This window comes from Pan troglodytes, chromosome 17 (genome assembly GCF_028858775.2).
Source record: "Pan troglodytes isolate AG18354 chromosome 17, NHGRI_mPanTro3-v2.0_pri, whole genome shotgun sequence".
In the NCBI taxonomy this organism is placed as follows: domain Eukaryota; kingdom Metazoa; phylum Chordata; class Mammalia; order Primates; family Hominidae; genus Pan; species Pan troglodytes.
In genome coordinates, this window is record NC_072415.2 from 21,371,225 (window position 1) to 21,385,074 (window position 13,850).

A 13,850-nucleotide genomic window follows, 5' to 3' on the forward strand; every position below is an offset into this window, starting at 1 on the left:
TGGCGTGAAAACATAGCATCGGGAAAATCGGTAAAGCAAAGTTAATCCATCCCTTCTTATATTGGTTCTGGCTGCTATACCATGATTCCTTTATTTAGGCAAGATGTAGAAGCAAGAGAAACAAAAGCCAAACCTCCATCAGCCCTGTCCTAGGTCAGTCAGGGGACTCTTCATTTAAAGGCTGACTGGCAATGCTATATGATTAACAATTACAATTTGCCCCTGAAGCCTGAGTGGTCCATCTATAATACCTGATTCTAGGCTGAGACATGAAGGGAAAATTTTAACAGCAACACCAACACCAACAACAAAAAACACATAAAGGAAGCAAGAGATAGATAACCTAGTGAGCTAGGAAAAAGAAGGAAGAAAAATACGCAGAGGGCTTCTGCTAGATTACGTATCCTGGAGCGCACATGTAAAAGTCCCATGAATGTGCCCCGTGTGACAAAGCTATCCTCCACATTAATACAAATCTCTAACCTCAAAGAAACAGAAGTATTCAGGTTGTCTTTGTCTCTTTAACACAACCACAACAGAGACCTACTATCATGTTCCCCAATTCAGGCAAGGGCTAACTAATGTTCCTTGGATGTGCTGTTTAGATGCTGCAGTTGATCTGCAATGTGGATTTTAAGGTGATCCAGAGATCTGGGATTTTACCGTTGCTGTGGCTGGTACACTCACAGTCCCAGAACCAAGCAACACACACTAAACAAGAGGGAACTCAAAAGTCTGACTGGCATACCCTAAACTCATCAGGTATTGCAGGCCACTCTTATTATTATTACATAAATAGAATCTCTCCTGATCTTCAGGGCCTTCCAGGTGACCCTCATCACTACATTTCCAAAGAGCTGACTAATTCTAAATGCCTTAAATTCCCCAGCAGTCCCCAAAGGTGTGTCACCATCCAGCCTGCTTTTCATCCGTAGAAAGCCCTGTTTACAGGTATAACCAAGCAGGAAATGACAAATTTTTTAGTAAAATCATTTTTAATTAAAACAAAACTTTCTAGGCCAGGCATGGTGGCTTATGCCTATAATCCTAGCACTTTGGGAGGTGGGAGGACTGCTTGAGCCCAGAAGTTTGAGACCAGTCTGGGCAGCATAACAAGACCCTATTTCTACAAACAATAAAAAATGAGCCGAGCATGGTGGCGCACACCTGTAGTCCCAGCTACTCAGGAGGCTGAGGTAGGAGGATCCCTTGAGCCCAGGAGGTCGAGGCTACAGTGAGCCATTATCGTGCCACTGCACTCCAGCCTGGGTGACAGAGCAAGATCCTGTCTCAAAAAAAAAAAAAAACAACTTTCTAGATTGCACTGAAACATGTGACTGACACCAGGCTGCAATATCAATAATATAGGACTAGAAACATTTTAGTGAATAAATGTCCCACCAGAGAAGTTCACTTCAAGTGACATTATAATATTCTTAACAGAAAGAACTTGGGCTGGGGGTGGTGGCTCATGTCTGTAATCCCAGCACTCTGGGGGAGGCCGAGGTGGGAGGATTACTTGAGGCCAAGAGTTTGAGACCACCCTGGTCAACATCAAAAGAAAAAAGAAAGAAAGAAAAAAAAAGAGTACATAAAGTACATAAAAGACTCAAACACATTCTATTATAAACATTAGGTATCAAAATAATAACTCACCTGTCTTTTAGCTTCTCTCAGTTTTCTTTTGAGGGCTGTCAAAATTCTTTGTACTTCCCATAATCTTTCTTCTTTAGACAAATCCTTTATCCCACCCTGCAGATCTCGATGTAAACAATTCAAAAGAAACTCCTAGAAAGCAAATGCCACACACCTAGTTGCATTTCATATCCTCTTATCTTAAACTAACAACACGTGCAATTTCTAAAGATGAAGAATCAACTATTTTTCAATTATCCTTTATTTCATTAGAGTAGAATAATGGCACTAATTATTTTTTTGAAGATATGATTGAAAAATCATTCTTATTGTTTTGCCTATTAATTATTCACTAATTTGTATTGGTTCAATAATACTTAATCCACATCCCCATCTCCAACGTCATCATCATTAACTAGTAAGCATTGGGAGCTCAGGGCAGATACAAGGGAAGAAAAGCAAGCAGGGGTTTGATAAATTGCATGCAAATAAATAATCAAATGTAATTAACTTTCTTATTTAGTCTTGAATTTATTACATACATACACACACACACACACACATACACACACACACACACACACACGGCATTGTTACTTCCATCAAAATAGCATAGTAAAAAATCCCAGGATTTGGGCTCAAATCTTGGGTCTGTAATTAGTAATCATGTCACACAGGGTAAGTTACTTAACTTCCCTGAATTTTAATATTCTTATCTATAAAATATGGCTGATGACAGCAACCTTGTCCAGAAAAAGCAAACATCTTTAGACTATTTACAACGTGCCTGGCATGTTTCATGTATTATCTCATTTGGGGTAATCTTCACATCAATCCTATAAGAGGGTCCATTTTAAAGCAAGAACACCAGTGCTTAAGGTGGTTAAGAATTCGCCTAAAATCAGTTAACTAGATCAGAGCAAGAATTTAAAGCCAGGTGTTTTGATTCCAAAAACTATGCTCTTTCCACCATGGTATTCCGACTTATTTGGCATGAAACAGTACCAGATGGGAATTTCTGACTTCAGTGTGCCTAACATAGCTCCAGACACACAGAAAGTGTTCAGGAAACAAGAGCCCATCACCACTGGACTCCACAACGGCCAATGCGGAGGCAGGCTGTGGCTGGCAGGGTGCACACACCTGTCTCCTGATCTCCTCCTTGATGCCTGCCTGGGTCTCTGGCAGCGTGGGCATCGTGGCCATGTTAGACCATCGCAGAGGTTTCATCACTTGCTTTAGTACCACATTTCCAAAGAGTTCTTGCACATGTGTGAAAAACACATACAGGACTCGATTGCTGATCTAAGAAAAAAAGATTTACAAGAAAACCATTAAAACTATCATTCTATTTCACTTATTTGTGTCTATTACATAATACATCCTTTAATCCTGGACACATAAAGAAAATTCTACCCAGCAATGACAACACAGTCTTTGCTAGTTAATAGCCAATTTAAGAAGAAAATGGTAAAATATGAGTTAAATCATGTATTCAAGCACCAGAAAGATCTGAAGGGAAAAAAAGTCAAGAAAAGGATAGAGAAGTTGATGCCATCCATTTGTTTATTTTTTCTATCACTACAATATTAACTGATTAAAACATCTTATTTTTTGTGTGTTTTTTGTTGTTGGTGGTGGTGGTTGTGGTTTTCTGAGATGGAGCCTCGCTCTGTAGCCCAGGCTAGAGTGCAGTGGCACAATCTCAGCTCACTGCAACCTCCACCTCACGGGTTCAAGCAATTTTCCTGCCTCAGCCTCCCTGGTAAGCTGGGATTACAGGCGTGTGCCACCACGCCTGGCTGATTTTTTTGTATTTTCAGTAGAGACAGAGTTTCACCATGTTGGCCAGGCTGGTCTCGAACTGCTGACCTCAAATGATCTACCCACCTCAGCCTCCCAAAGTACTGCGATTACAGGCGTGAGCCACCATGCCTGGCTAAAACATCTCATATTCTTTATTTTCAACTTACTTTGACATATTTTAGCAGATGCAATGGACTGAATGAGGACCATGAGGGAAGTGGGAGCGCCACAGTAGTAAAGCTGGGTTGAGGTTGAAAGCCCTCACTCCAGAAACAAATACCTGGACACAGCCAGCATTTAAGTATGGATGTTCATATGCTAGGAGGCCAGGGCATTAGGTTGGCTGAAAAGCTACTACAAGAAATTATTTCCTACCTAAAACTTACTCTTACAACACACTTGACTCTTCTATGATACAACCATCTCTATTATATTATAGTAATATTAAGTATCAATGTAATATTTACCAGATCCTGAAATCCTAATGATCAAACTAAAATCTGAGAAACATTTTGCTTTCAAAGTGTAATCAATGAGTAACAGAAGAATCTTTATTTTTTAGAGATAAAATCTTGCTCTGTCACCCAGAGAGGAGTACAGTGGCATGATCATAGCTCACTGCTGGGCTCAAGCAATCCTCCTACCTCAGCCTCCCAAGTAACTGGGACTACGCATACATGCTACCACACCCAGCTAATTTTTAATTTTTTTGTAGAGACAGGGTCTTGCTATGTTGCCTAGGCTGAACTCCTGGCCTCTAGCTATCCTCCTGCCACAGCCTCCTAAAGTGCTCGCATTAAAGGTGTGAGCCACTGCGCCTGACTGAAACGCTCTTTAGTAAATGAAAACGCTCTCTAATAACAGTGACAGTGATTTATGGTGACTCAGAATACTGGCCAAAAAGAGGGCTTAAGATAATAAATATAACCTATCATCTCCCTTTTTATTGGCCTGAGTAAAATATCATTAACTGTAATTAAAAGAAAACATATACTCTATGACAGCACCAACTGAGCAGCAATAAAGGAAAGCCAAGTATGTATGTCGTAAAAAGATACCAATTAACACACTACCCAATTCCCTGAAGTTCCTTCTCAGATTCAGAGCCTATAACATGTCTCTCTAGGATCCATCCTTATGAATGAAATCCTCAGGCTAAATCTTTGACCAAACAATTAATGACAGGTCCCTTTGTGCCTGAGTTTGATGTGTGTCTGTGATCTAATGAAGCAATAATGCTATTGATTAAATAACTGGCATCTCTAAAATTCTACACACGAACTCTGTAACTGTAGATGCCATGGGCTCCTCCTCCCCTAATGAAGGATGCTTGTCATCAGGTCTTGTTTATAAACCCACATCAAAGACTGTACCGCATTCAAATTACATCACTACAAGCTAAAGGGCAAGTATGTTCATTATCTTATACATCGACACTGTCCAAATTATGAAAGGAAAAGACCCGTATTCAAGCTAATCCATTACCTATCTTCTCAAGTTCACTGCTTTACATGTGACTCAGCAATAGAAAATTACATCAGTTCCCCAATGTCAGTACCAGAGAGTATATGTGTAGAGAAGACCATGTACCTGCACAGTTGGGCTGAGCACTATAGAAATGTTCTGTATATTCATTTTTGTTTCCAGTTCCTTTGCAATGACATGGTCCATGTGCACAATGAGCCAAGAAATCAGAAGATAGTTACATTCTGGCAGTTCTTTGAGTAAACGCTGGAATTCCTGCACTTTCTCAATCTCCGTGGTCCTCCCACAAGCCTCTTCAAATCTGGGCATAAGCTCTTTGGTAAGCAAATTCTCTGGAAGGTCTCGCAAATACTGCTTCAGCAAACTGGCTACAGTGTTAGGCTCATAGTCTTCCAAGTTTGTAGACTCCTCCCGGTCATAGGCTGCTTTTAGCTCATCCACCTTTGATTTAATTCCTTAAAACATTCAAATTCAGAAGAGAGAAGATACTGAGAAAAGAAAATCAAACACACAAGTTTTCTTTACCATTATCCCCACCCTTGCTAAGGAGATGAGAACAACAACCTGACCAACAACAAACCTCTTGTTATGAAATATTTATCTGCACAAAGGTCGTACAGTTCCTCTGTAAACACTAACATGTAAGACTACACTTGGCTGGGCGCAGTGGCTCACACCCGTAATCCCAGCACTTTGGAAGGCTGAGGCAGGCAGATAGCTTGAGCCCAGGAATTCGAGACTAGCTGGACAACATGGTCAAAACCTATCTCTACAAAAAATACAAAATTTAGCTGGGCATGGTGGCGTGCGCCTGTCATCCAAGTTCTTTGGGAGGCTGAGTTGGGAGGATCACTTGATCCTGGGAGGTTGAGTCTGCAGTGAGCCATAATTGCACTACTGTACTCCAGCCTGGGCAACAGAGTAAGACACTGTCTCAAAAAATAAAAAAATAATAATTAAAAACAGGCCAGGCACCATGGATCACACCTGTAATCCCAGCACTTTGGGAGGCCAAGGCAGGAGGATTATTTGAAGTCAGGAGTCCAACACCAGCCTGGCTAACATGGCGAAAACCTGTCTCTACTAAAAATACAAAAATTAGCCAGGCGTGGTGGTGTGTGCCTATAATCCCAGCTACTTGGGAGGCTGAGGCAAGAGAATCACTTGAACCTGGGAGGCAGAGGTTGCAGTGAGCCGAGATCACACCACTGCACTCCAGCTGGGGTGACAGAGCAAGACTCCATCTAAAAACAAAAAACAAAAAAAACCCCAAAAAACTAACTTCAAAAGTGAATTTAACCAAAAGTTAAATGATACTTGAAAAGCTCAACAGTCAGAACAGAAGTCAAAGCAACCATGGATATATTAAGCAAATATGCCCATTAATTCAGGAATTTGTTTTTAATGTAAAAACATTACACGGTGGCGCACACCTGTAATCCCAGTACTTTGGGAGGCCGAGGTAGGTGGATCTCCTGAGGTAGGGAGTTCAAGACCAGCCTGGCCAACATGGTGAAACCCTGTCTCTACTAAAAATACAAAAATTAGCCGGGCATTGTGGCGGGTGCCTGTACTCCCAGCTACTCAGGAGGCTGAGGCAGGAGAATCGCTTGAACCCAGGAGGTGGAGGTTGCAGTGAGCCGAGGTCACACTACTGTATTCCAGCCTGGGTGAAAAGTGAGACTCTGTCTCAAAAAAATTTAAAAAAAGGTAAAAAGACAAAAATTAAACTACAATCCAAGTGTAAGTCTGGCTCTACACAGGCAGCCAGCTGCTTTTTCTAACAAGTCACAAGACTGACCACAAAAAAATGTGGCTTGGTGTACCTAAGTATGTTCCAAAAAGTTGTGGGTAAATTACTTTTTTATGTGTAAATATTGTACTGTAATTGCAAACGGTGAATTAGCTACCCAAACACTTTGAAAATTATTCTCCATTAAATCATCCCCATCTAATTTCTATTTTAAAGTTTGGATTCTTTTAAGTATAACCTTAATCTGAACAGAGCTGGAACAAAAAAAATAAAGTCTGGGTTTCTAAAATCAAATTGTTTTGCTTATTGAACAAAAGGAAACTAAAGCAAATGATTTTCAAACATTACATAAGATTTTAAGTCTTTAGTACAATCTGCATTAAGTGACGTAATTTAGTGATGATTGCTCAGAAGAACACAAAGTAGTTTTTTGCTGTTTTTAATACTTAACACTTTCAGCCAATTATGTGAAACAAGCTACAAATTAACGCTGATAGTTTCTGCGGGTAAATGCAGTCTAAGCTGAACAGCACTTGACAGTGGTTCCTTACATCTGGACTTTGGCATTCCTTATCCTTTGTGAAAATCTTTTAATGGCATTATGATAAATCTGTAACTTATCCAGTATTGACAAAATAAAATCAATAACAAAACACAAAAATAACACTATTATTTTTATATAATCTTTATTTTGTGACAGAAAATTAGAAAATAATTCCCATTTTCTTACTTCTATGACAATATGGGTAAACCATAAGTGATAATAACTGAAATTCTTGGCAAAGATTTTTCTCTTCCTCATGTATATTTAATTCTTCCCCCTACAGTACCTACCCAACAAATTGTACAAGTAGACAATTAGAATGTGTGTTTGGTTTGTCATTACTCTGAAACTGTTATCAAAATGTTTTCTTTTTAAAAATTGGACACTACAAATGAAGTGTTCCACAGAAAGAGAGAAAGAGCATACAGGTACACTTTAATCCAAAAAATACAAGAAAATGTAGATGAGTAAATTAAAATGTACAAAATCACTTAAATTGTCTTTCATATTCGTTTAAAATTAGATAAGCAAGAACTAACACTTCCAGCAAAAGGTCTTAAAATGAATAAGTGAGAACTAACATCTCCAGCAAAAGGCAGTATTATTATTAGCACTGTCCATGACAGTAGCATAAGTCGGGCTGACTACAGCACACTGCCACAGGTTAGAGAATAAACCCAAAACTCAGCAGAGCAGGAGCTCAGCCCCTAGCTGTTGCAAGGATGGGCAGCAGCTCTGTCTGAATGCTTTTACACACAGAGAAGAGTTCTATGACTCTGAATTTCCAAAAAAAATGCAGACATTAAAAGTAGGTCAGAGACAAAAAGAATCCTTTGAACAAAGCTGTGGAAATTTTTCAGAAAAACTTTTACCTAAAACAAAACTAATTCATGGCTATTAAGACCATGTGAGAGAAGCAACTTATGTTATTAATGTTTAAATGTTTAAAAATCAATTCAGTATATTATTATTACTATTATTTATTTATTTATTTATTTTTGAGACAGAATCTTGCTCTGTTGCCAGGCTGGAGTGCAGTGGTGCGATCTTTGCTCACTGCAACCCCCGCCTCCCGGGTTCAAGCTGTTCTCCTGCCTCAGCCTCCCAAGCAGCTGGAACTACAGGCGTGCGCCACCACTCCTGGCTAATTTTTTGTATTTTAGTACAGACAGGGTTTCGCCATGTTGGCCAGGATGGTCTCAGTCTCCTGACCTCGTGATCTGCCCACCTCAGCTTCCCAAAGTGCTGGGATTACAGGCGTGAGCTACCATGCCTAGCCAATTATTCATAAAAATCAAATATTTGTTTAAATATATTTATATAATACTAAGGAGTTATAAACTCAAATTCAATGCCTAATTTATTTAATTTTCTATAAAAAAGTAACATTTTAGCAAAAATACTCTTAAATAATGGCATGTAATCTAGTGGATTATGTAACGGTTTTCCCAATTATCAAAAATATCTGCCCTTTCTCAGCAAAACTTAAGTATCAAATCTACCTTCTAGAATTGCGTATGAACCAATTAAATGAAAAAACTAAGTCTATCTCTCTGTATATTCCACATGTGTATGACTTAACAACTCGTCATGAAAATACTTGTGACCAACAAGTATTATTATTATTATTTTTGAGACAAGGTCTCAATCTCGCCCTGGCTGGAGTGCAGTGGTACGATCATGGCTCACTGCAGCCTCAAACTCCTGGGTTCAAGTGATCCTCCTGCCTCAGCCAACAATTAACTTTATAAAACAAATCTCTAAACAGAAACTGATGAGGTACCAAGACACTGAATAATGGGAATGTAATAATTTGGAACACAGATGCTGCTACAGGTCAGGGCTTTCATCCTATCCTGGTATAAAAGTCATACCACTTTCTAAGAAATCTTTTTACTTTTAAATAATATACATATTGCTTGATTTAGATACCCAATCAGAACACATTCTTGCCAAGTATGAAATTTAATTTGTATACATATGGGATAAAGATAAATAGAAAATCCATTTTGCTAATATATGTAATAGTTGCATGTAGCTGACCAAAGCATTCACATGTGGGGCCTAAACATTTACTGCTTCTTGGTCTTTTGGCTAAAGTCGGGTATAGTATCTGTTCTAGGATTTCTGGAGCAGGGAGATGGAACAGAAGCTTGCTTGGACCACTCCATGTATTGAGCGGGTATTGCACTAACTCTAAGAACCGTGCACCAAGAAAACAAAAACCAAAAGCATGTCATGCCTCTTAGCTGAGCTAAGGAAATGCATTATATGACTGTGTCCATAAACATGTCTCTTGGCCAAGAAGCTTCCTTCACACAGTTAACCTTTCTTTTCTTGCTGATGGCCCTCATACCACTGAGCCTCTGCTTAGAGGGGAAAGGAAAAAAAAAAAAAAAAAAAAAGCAGGCGCCTGGGAGTGGTGGCTCACTCCTGTAATCCCAGCACTTTGGGAGGCCGAGGAGGGCAGATCATCTGAGGTCAGGGGTTCGAGACCAGCCTGACCAACATGGTGAAACCCTGCCTCTACTAAAAATACAAAAGTTAGCTGGGTGTGGCGGCAGGCGCCTGTAATCCCAGCTACTCAGGAGCCTGAGGCAGGAGAATCGCTTGAACCCAGGAGGCAGAGGTTGCAGTAAGCCGAGATCACGCCACTGCACTCCAGCCTGGGCAACAGAGCGAGACTCTGTCTCAAAAAAAAAAACAAACAAAAGAAAAAAAAAAGCAGGGTCTGAATGCAGCCCTGTTAAGCAATGCTGCCAGTATACTTCACTTTGTTTTAGTCCTGGCTGCTGCAAGCTATGAACAACTAACGTGAAATCCTCCTAATGGAAGGAAATATAAAAAAAAACAAATGCCAGAACACCAAAGAAAGGCTGGGGAGAGAGGTGGATTTTTGTGCAACTGGGAGGATCAAGGAAATGAATAAGGCTTAGGATCCAGGCCAAATTTTCCTCACAATATTTTTTCTTCCTTCGAAAAATGAAAGTGAAGTTATTATTAAAAACCATCAAGTGAAGTGCACATTCCCAGTACCTGATACTCTGTAGATGCCTTCACACTTCATGCCATACTTCTCTACGTAATCTATACATTCACGGAAAACGGCTGGCAGCCGAATGCCATCATACATCATGGTCCTCTCTACTGCATCAGCCAAAGGAATTCCAAAAATGGGTTTGAGATTTGGAACATCAATCTGAGGCACCTCTGGCTCCTGAATTGGCTTTTTCTTTTTCTTCTTTTCCTTCCACTGTTTAACAACATCAGCTGCTGTCAAGTCTTTCGACTTCTTCTCTTTATGTTTTTCTTCTTTGTGCTTTTCTTCTTTATGCTTTTCTTCTTTGGGTTTCTCTTTTATTTTAAAATCCTTTTCCTTCTTTTTAGAAAAGCTGGGCTTCTTGAAAACATGGATTCCCTTGGACCTCTTCATTTTAGAAGGACTTTCTGCCTCATCTCCAGAGCTATCTTCCTGAAAGGCTGCATAGCCTTCAGCTGCCAAAGAAACAGAGACAGTATAAGTTATATGTTTGTTTAATGTCAAACTGTCCATATGCTTTCTAAAAACAGAACCAAAAAACCGTGCCCCCTGGCACCAGCTAATCTAGCTTTTCACTTCTTGGCCAATTCCTCCTGGGCACTCCCAGCAAAGAAATGGGTTTCTTCTCAAAAAGAGATGTTGCAGTGACATCTCTTGACCACAAGAGGGAGACAAATAGATAGCAGTTACCATCCTTACAGTATTAGGAGGGGAAACAGGGTTTATATTACATATGTGTGTAAGTGGAATTCAGGCAAACCAAACATTATACACACACCTGAAAGGCTCTACATAGAGGGCTAATGGAATGAATCCTTTTCTAAAGTAGACCGAGCATCCTTTCATCATGTGAGTCATGTCCTCTAACATACTACGGGTTGAGTATCCCTTATCTGATATACTTGAGACCAGAAGTGTTTCAAATTTCAGATTTTTCTGGATATTTGCATTATACCAGTTCAACATCTCTAACCCAAAAAATCTGAAATCCAAAATGCTCCAATGAGCATTTCCTCCGAGTGTCATGCCAGTGCTCAAAAAGATTCAGATTTTGTAGCATTTTGGATTTTCGGAATAGGGATACTCAACCTGTGTTCACTTTACCTACCCTAGCTTTTCCAGCTAAGTGCTGCCTAGCCTATAACTTTAGGCAATCTCAGAGCATGACGAACTGCACTACTGTTTATGTGTTTCAGTTATTCTCCTATGACAGTTCACTCTCCTGTCACCAGCTGCTAAGTTCTTTATGGAGACTGCAGCAGGAACTGCAGACTCTTTTAAGTAGAGGATTGAACTGGGAAATTCCCTCATCTTTAGATGGTGGCCAAATCCACTGGGCCCACTTCCCTGCATCAGAAACCTCTGGTTTTTCACACACTGACAAATGTGCCCAATTGCTTTACCAACCATGTCAGAGTTGTCATCGTTTGATTTTGTTGTTGTTTTTTTTAATATCTGTAACTCTCCTAATTCTTTTCCTTAGCTAGCTACCTTGCAAGCTATTATATAAAAGATAACAGTTATTTCCTAAGTTACCCTCTAACTAAAATACCATGTACCCCACACCAACCAGAATGGCAAGAATCTTAAGGACAAAATACCATGATGCTTTAGCAAGTGGAATATTCATACATTGCTGGTGAGAAGGTAAACTGGTACAAGCATTCTGGAAGACTGTTTTGCAGGGATCTACTGAAGCCGAAATACACATGGCCTACAAATGAGCAATTCCACTCCCAGGCATAAACATAACAGAAATACAAAAACATGTACACCACAGAAGCACTATTCATAACAGTCAAAAACTGAAAACCACCCAAACAAGCAACAAAAGTAGAACAGATTAATAAACTCTAACATATAATGCAATGAAACAATATCTAGTGCAAAGATGAACAAATTACTGCCACATGGAATAACATGAATGAATCTAACAAACATGTTAAGTTAAAGCTGCCTCCTCATGTATTTTAAGTTTGGCCTAAAGGTTTCTCCGAACATAGGGAACTGTAACCTAACTGGATGTGTACACAGACTGTAATCTACTCTTGTACCAATTACAGAGTTTCGGCCAATCACAGGGGGGCAACTGTTCAAACTGCTCAAATAAGGCTAATGCCATGCTATAACCAATCCAGCTGTTTATGTACCTCACTTCTGTTTTCTGTGTGTCACTTTACATTTTCCGTCCATAAATATTATGTGACCATGTGACAGCCCCAGAGTCACTCTAAATCTATTCCGGTTTAGGGGCTTCTGGATTCCCTAATCGTTCTTTGCTCAATTAAACTCTGTTAAACTGGCAAGGCAGGGTGGCTCACGCCGCCTGTAATCCCAGCACTTTGGGAGGCTGAGGTGGGCGGATCACTTGAGGTCAAGAGTTTGAGACCAGCCTCACCAACATGGTGAAACCCTGTCTCTACTAAAAATACAAAAATTAGCCAGGCATGGTGGCGGGTGCCTGTAATCCCATCTACTTGGGAGGCTGAGGCAGGAGAATCACTTGAACCTGGGAGGCAGAGGTTGCAGTGACCCGTGATCGCACTATTGCACTACAGCCTGAGCAACAGAGCAAGCCTCTGTCTCAAAATAAAAACACAAAAGAAAAAAAATCCCATTAAATTTAGTTTGTCTAAAACTTTTACTTTTAACATATAATATTGGGTAAAAGAAACTAGACACAAATAGAAGTATGCATAAGTTTAAAATCAGGCAGCATCAATCAACAATAAAAGAAGTTTACTTATGGGAGGGGTAAGTGATTCCCTTTAAAGAGGCACCAAAAGAAAACTGATAATGCTCTATTTCCAGATCCTTGTAGTGGTTACACAGGCATATCCACTCATCAAGTTGTATACAATTTGTGTACTCTGCGTAATTCTTCAAAAACAAATCAATTTAAAATAACATGAAGTTCAAAATAAGGAATACTTAACATAACTCACTTTATTTGCTTTTAACATACTAAAAAGCCACGCTCAAATGATTCATCCTCCCTACTGAATAGGACCTCAAATGGAATGTATCATGGTATTTGCTTAAGATAAATAACTACTTTATTGAAGGTTCCAAAAAAGTGTACCCCAAATAGCGAACACGACCTACCCAAGAAAAGTAAGACGCTTTAAGGGGAAAATTCCAGTATCCACCTTTTTTTGGGTGGGGCGTCAGCGGAGGAGAGGACAGAGTCTCACTCTGTCACCCAGGCTGGACTACAGTGGAGCAAGCATAGCTCACTGCAGCCTCAATCTCCTAGCCTCCTAAGCAGCTGTGACTACAGGCACACATCACCATGCTCAGCTAATGGTTTAAATTTTTGTTTCTCAGGCTCTTGAACTTCTGACTTCAAGCAATCCTCCCATCTCAGCTTCCCAAAGTGCTGGGATTATAGGCGTAAGCCACTGTGGCCAGCTTAATATCTTTCTAGACATTATTTTGAATTATTACTTCAGGAAATATCCATTAGAAAACTTTTCCATTTCTGGAAACTCAGTATTTTTATTTGTGAGATTAAGATCCCAAAATACAACTCTAATATACAAAAACTGAGACCCTGAAAAATAAAGAACAGAAAAATCAAACAAGAG

At 39.7% G+C, this 13,850-nt stretch overlaps 1 protein-coding gene and 1 pseudogene across 10 annotated transcripts in view; one reads left to right on the forward strand and one right to left on the reverse strand.

Annotated features, from left to right (window-relative positions):
• The window catches only part of RALBP1 (ralA binding protein 1), a 62,722-nt gene that overhangs the window by 10,094 nt on the left and 38,778 nt on the right, over positions 1–13,850 (reverse strand). For all 10 annotated transcript variants that reach the window (XM_001138420.7, XM_054672026.2, XM_001138511.7 and 7 more), the window contains 4 exons: positions 10,260–10,718; positions 5,032–5,381; positions 2,779–2,940; positions 1,657–1,788 (listed from right to left, as the gene is read on the reverse strand). In XM_001138420.7, coding sequence (XP_001138420.1) covers positions 1,657–1,788; positions 2,779–2,940; positions 5,032–5,381; positions 10,260–10,718 — 1,103 coding nt within the window. The remainder of the gene's footprint in view (positions 1–1,656; positions 1,789–2,778; positions 2,941–5,031; positions 5,382–10,259; positions 10,719–13,850) is intronic.
• Positions 9,298–9,439, forward strand: LOC112206320 (U2 spliceosomal RNA; annotated as a pseudogene).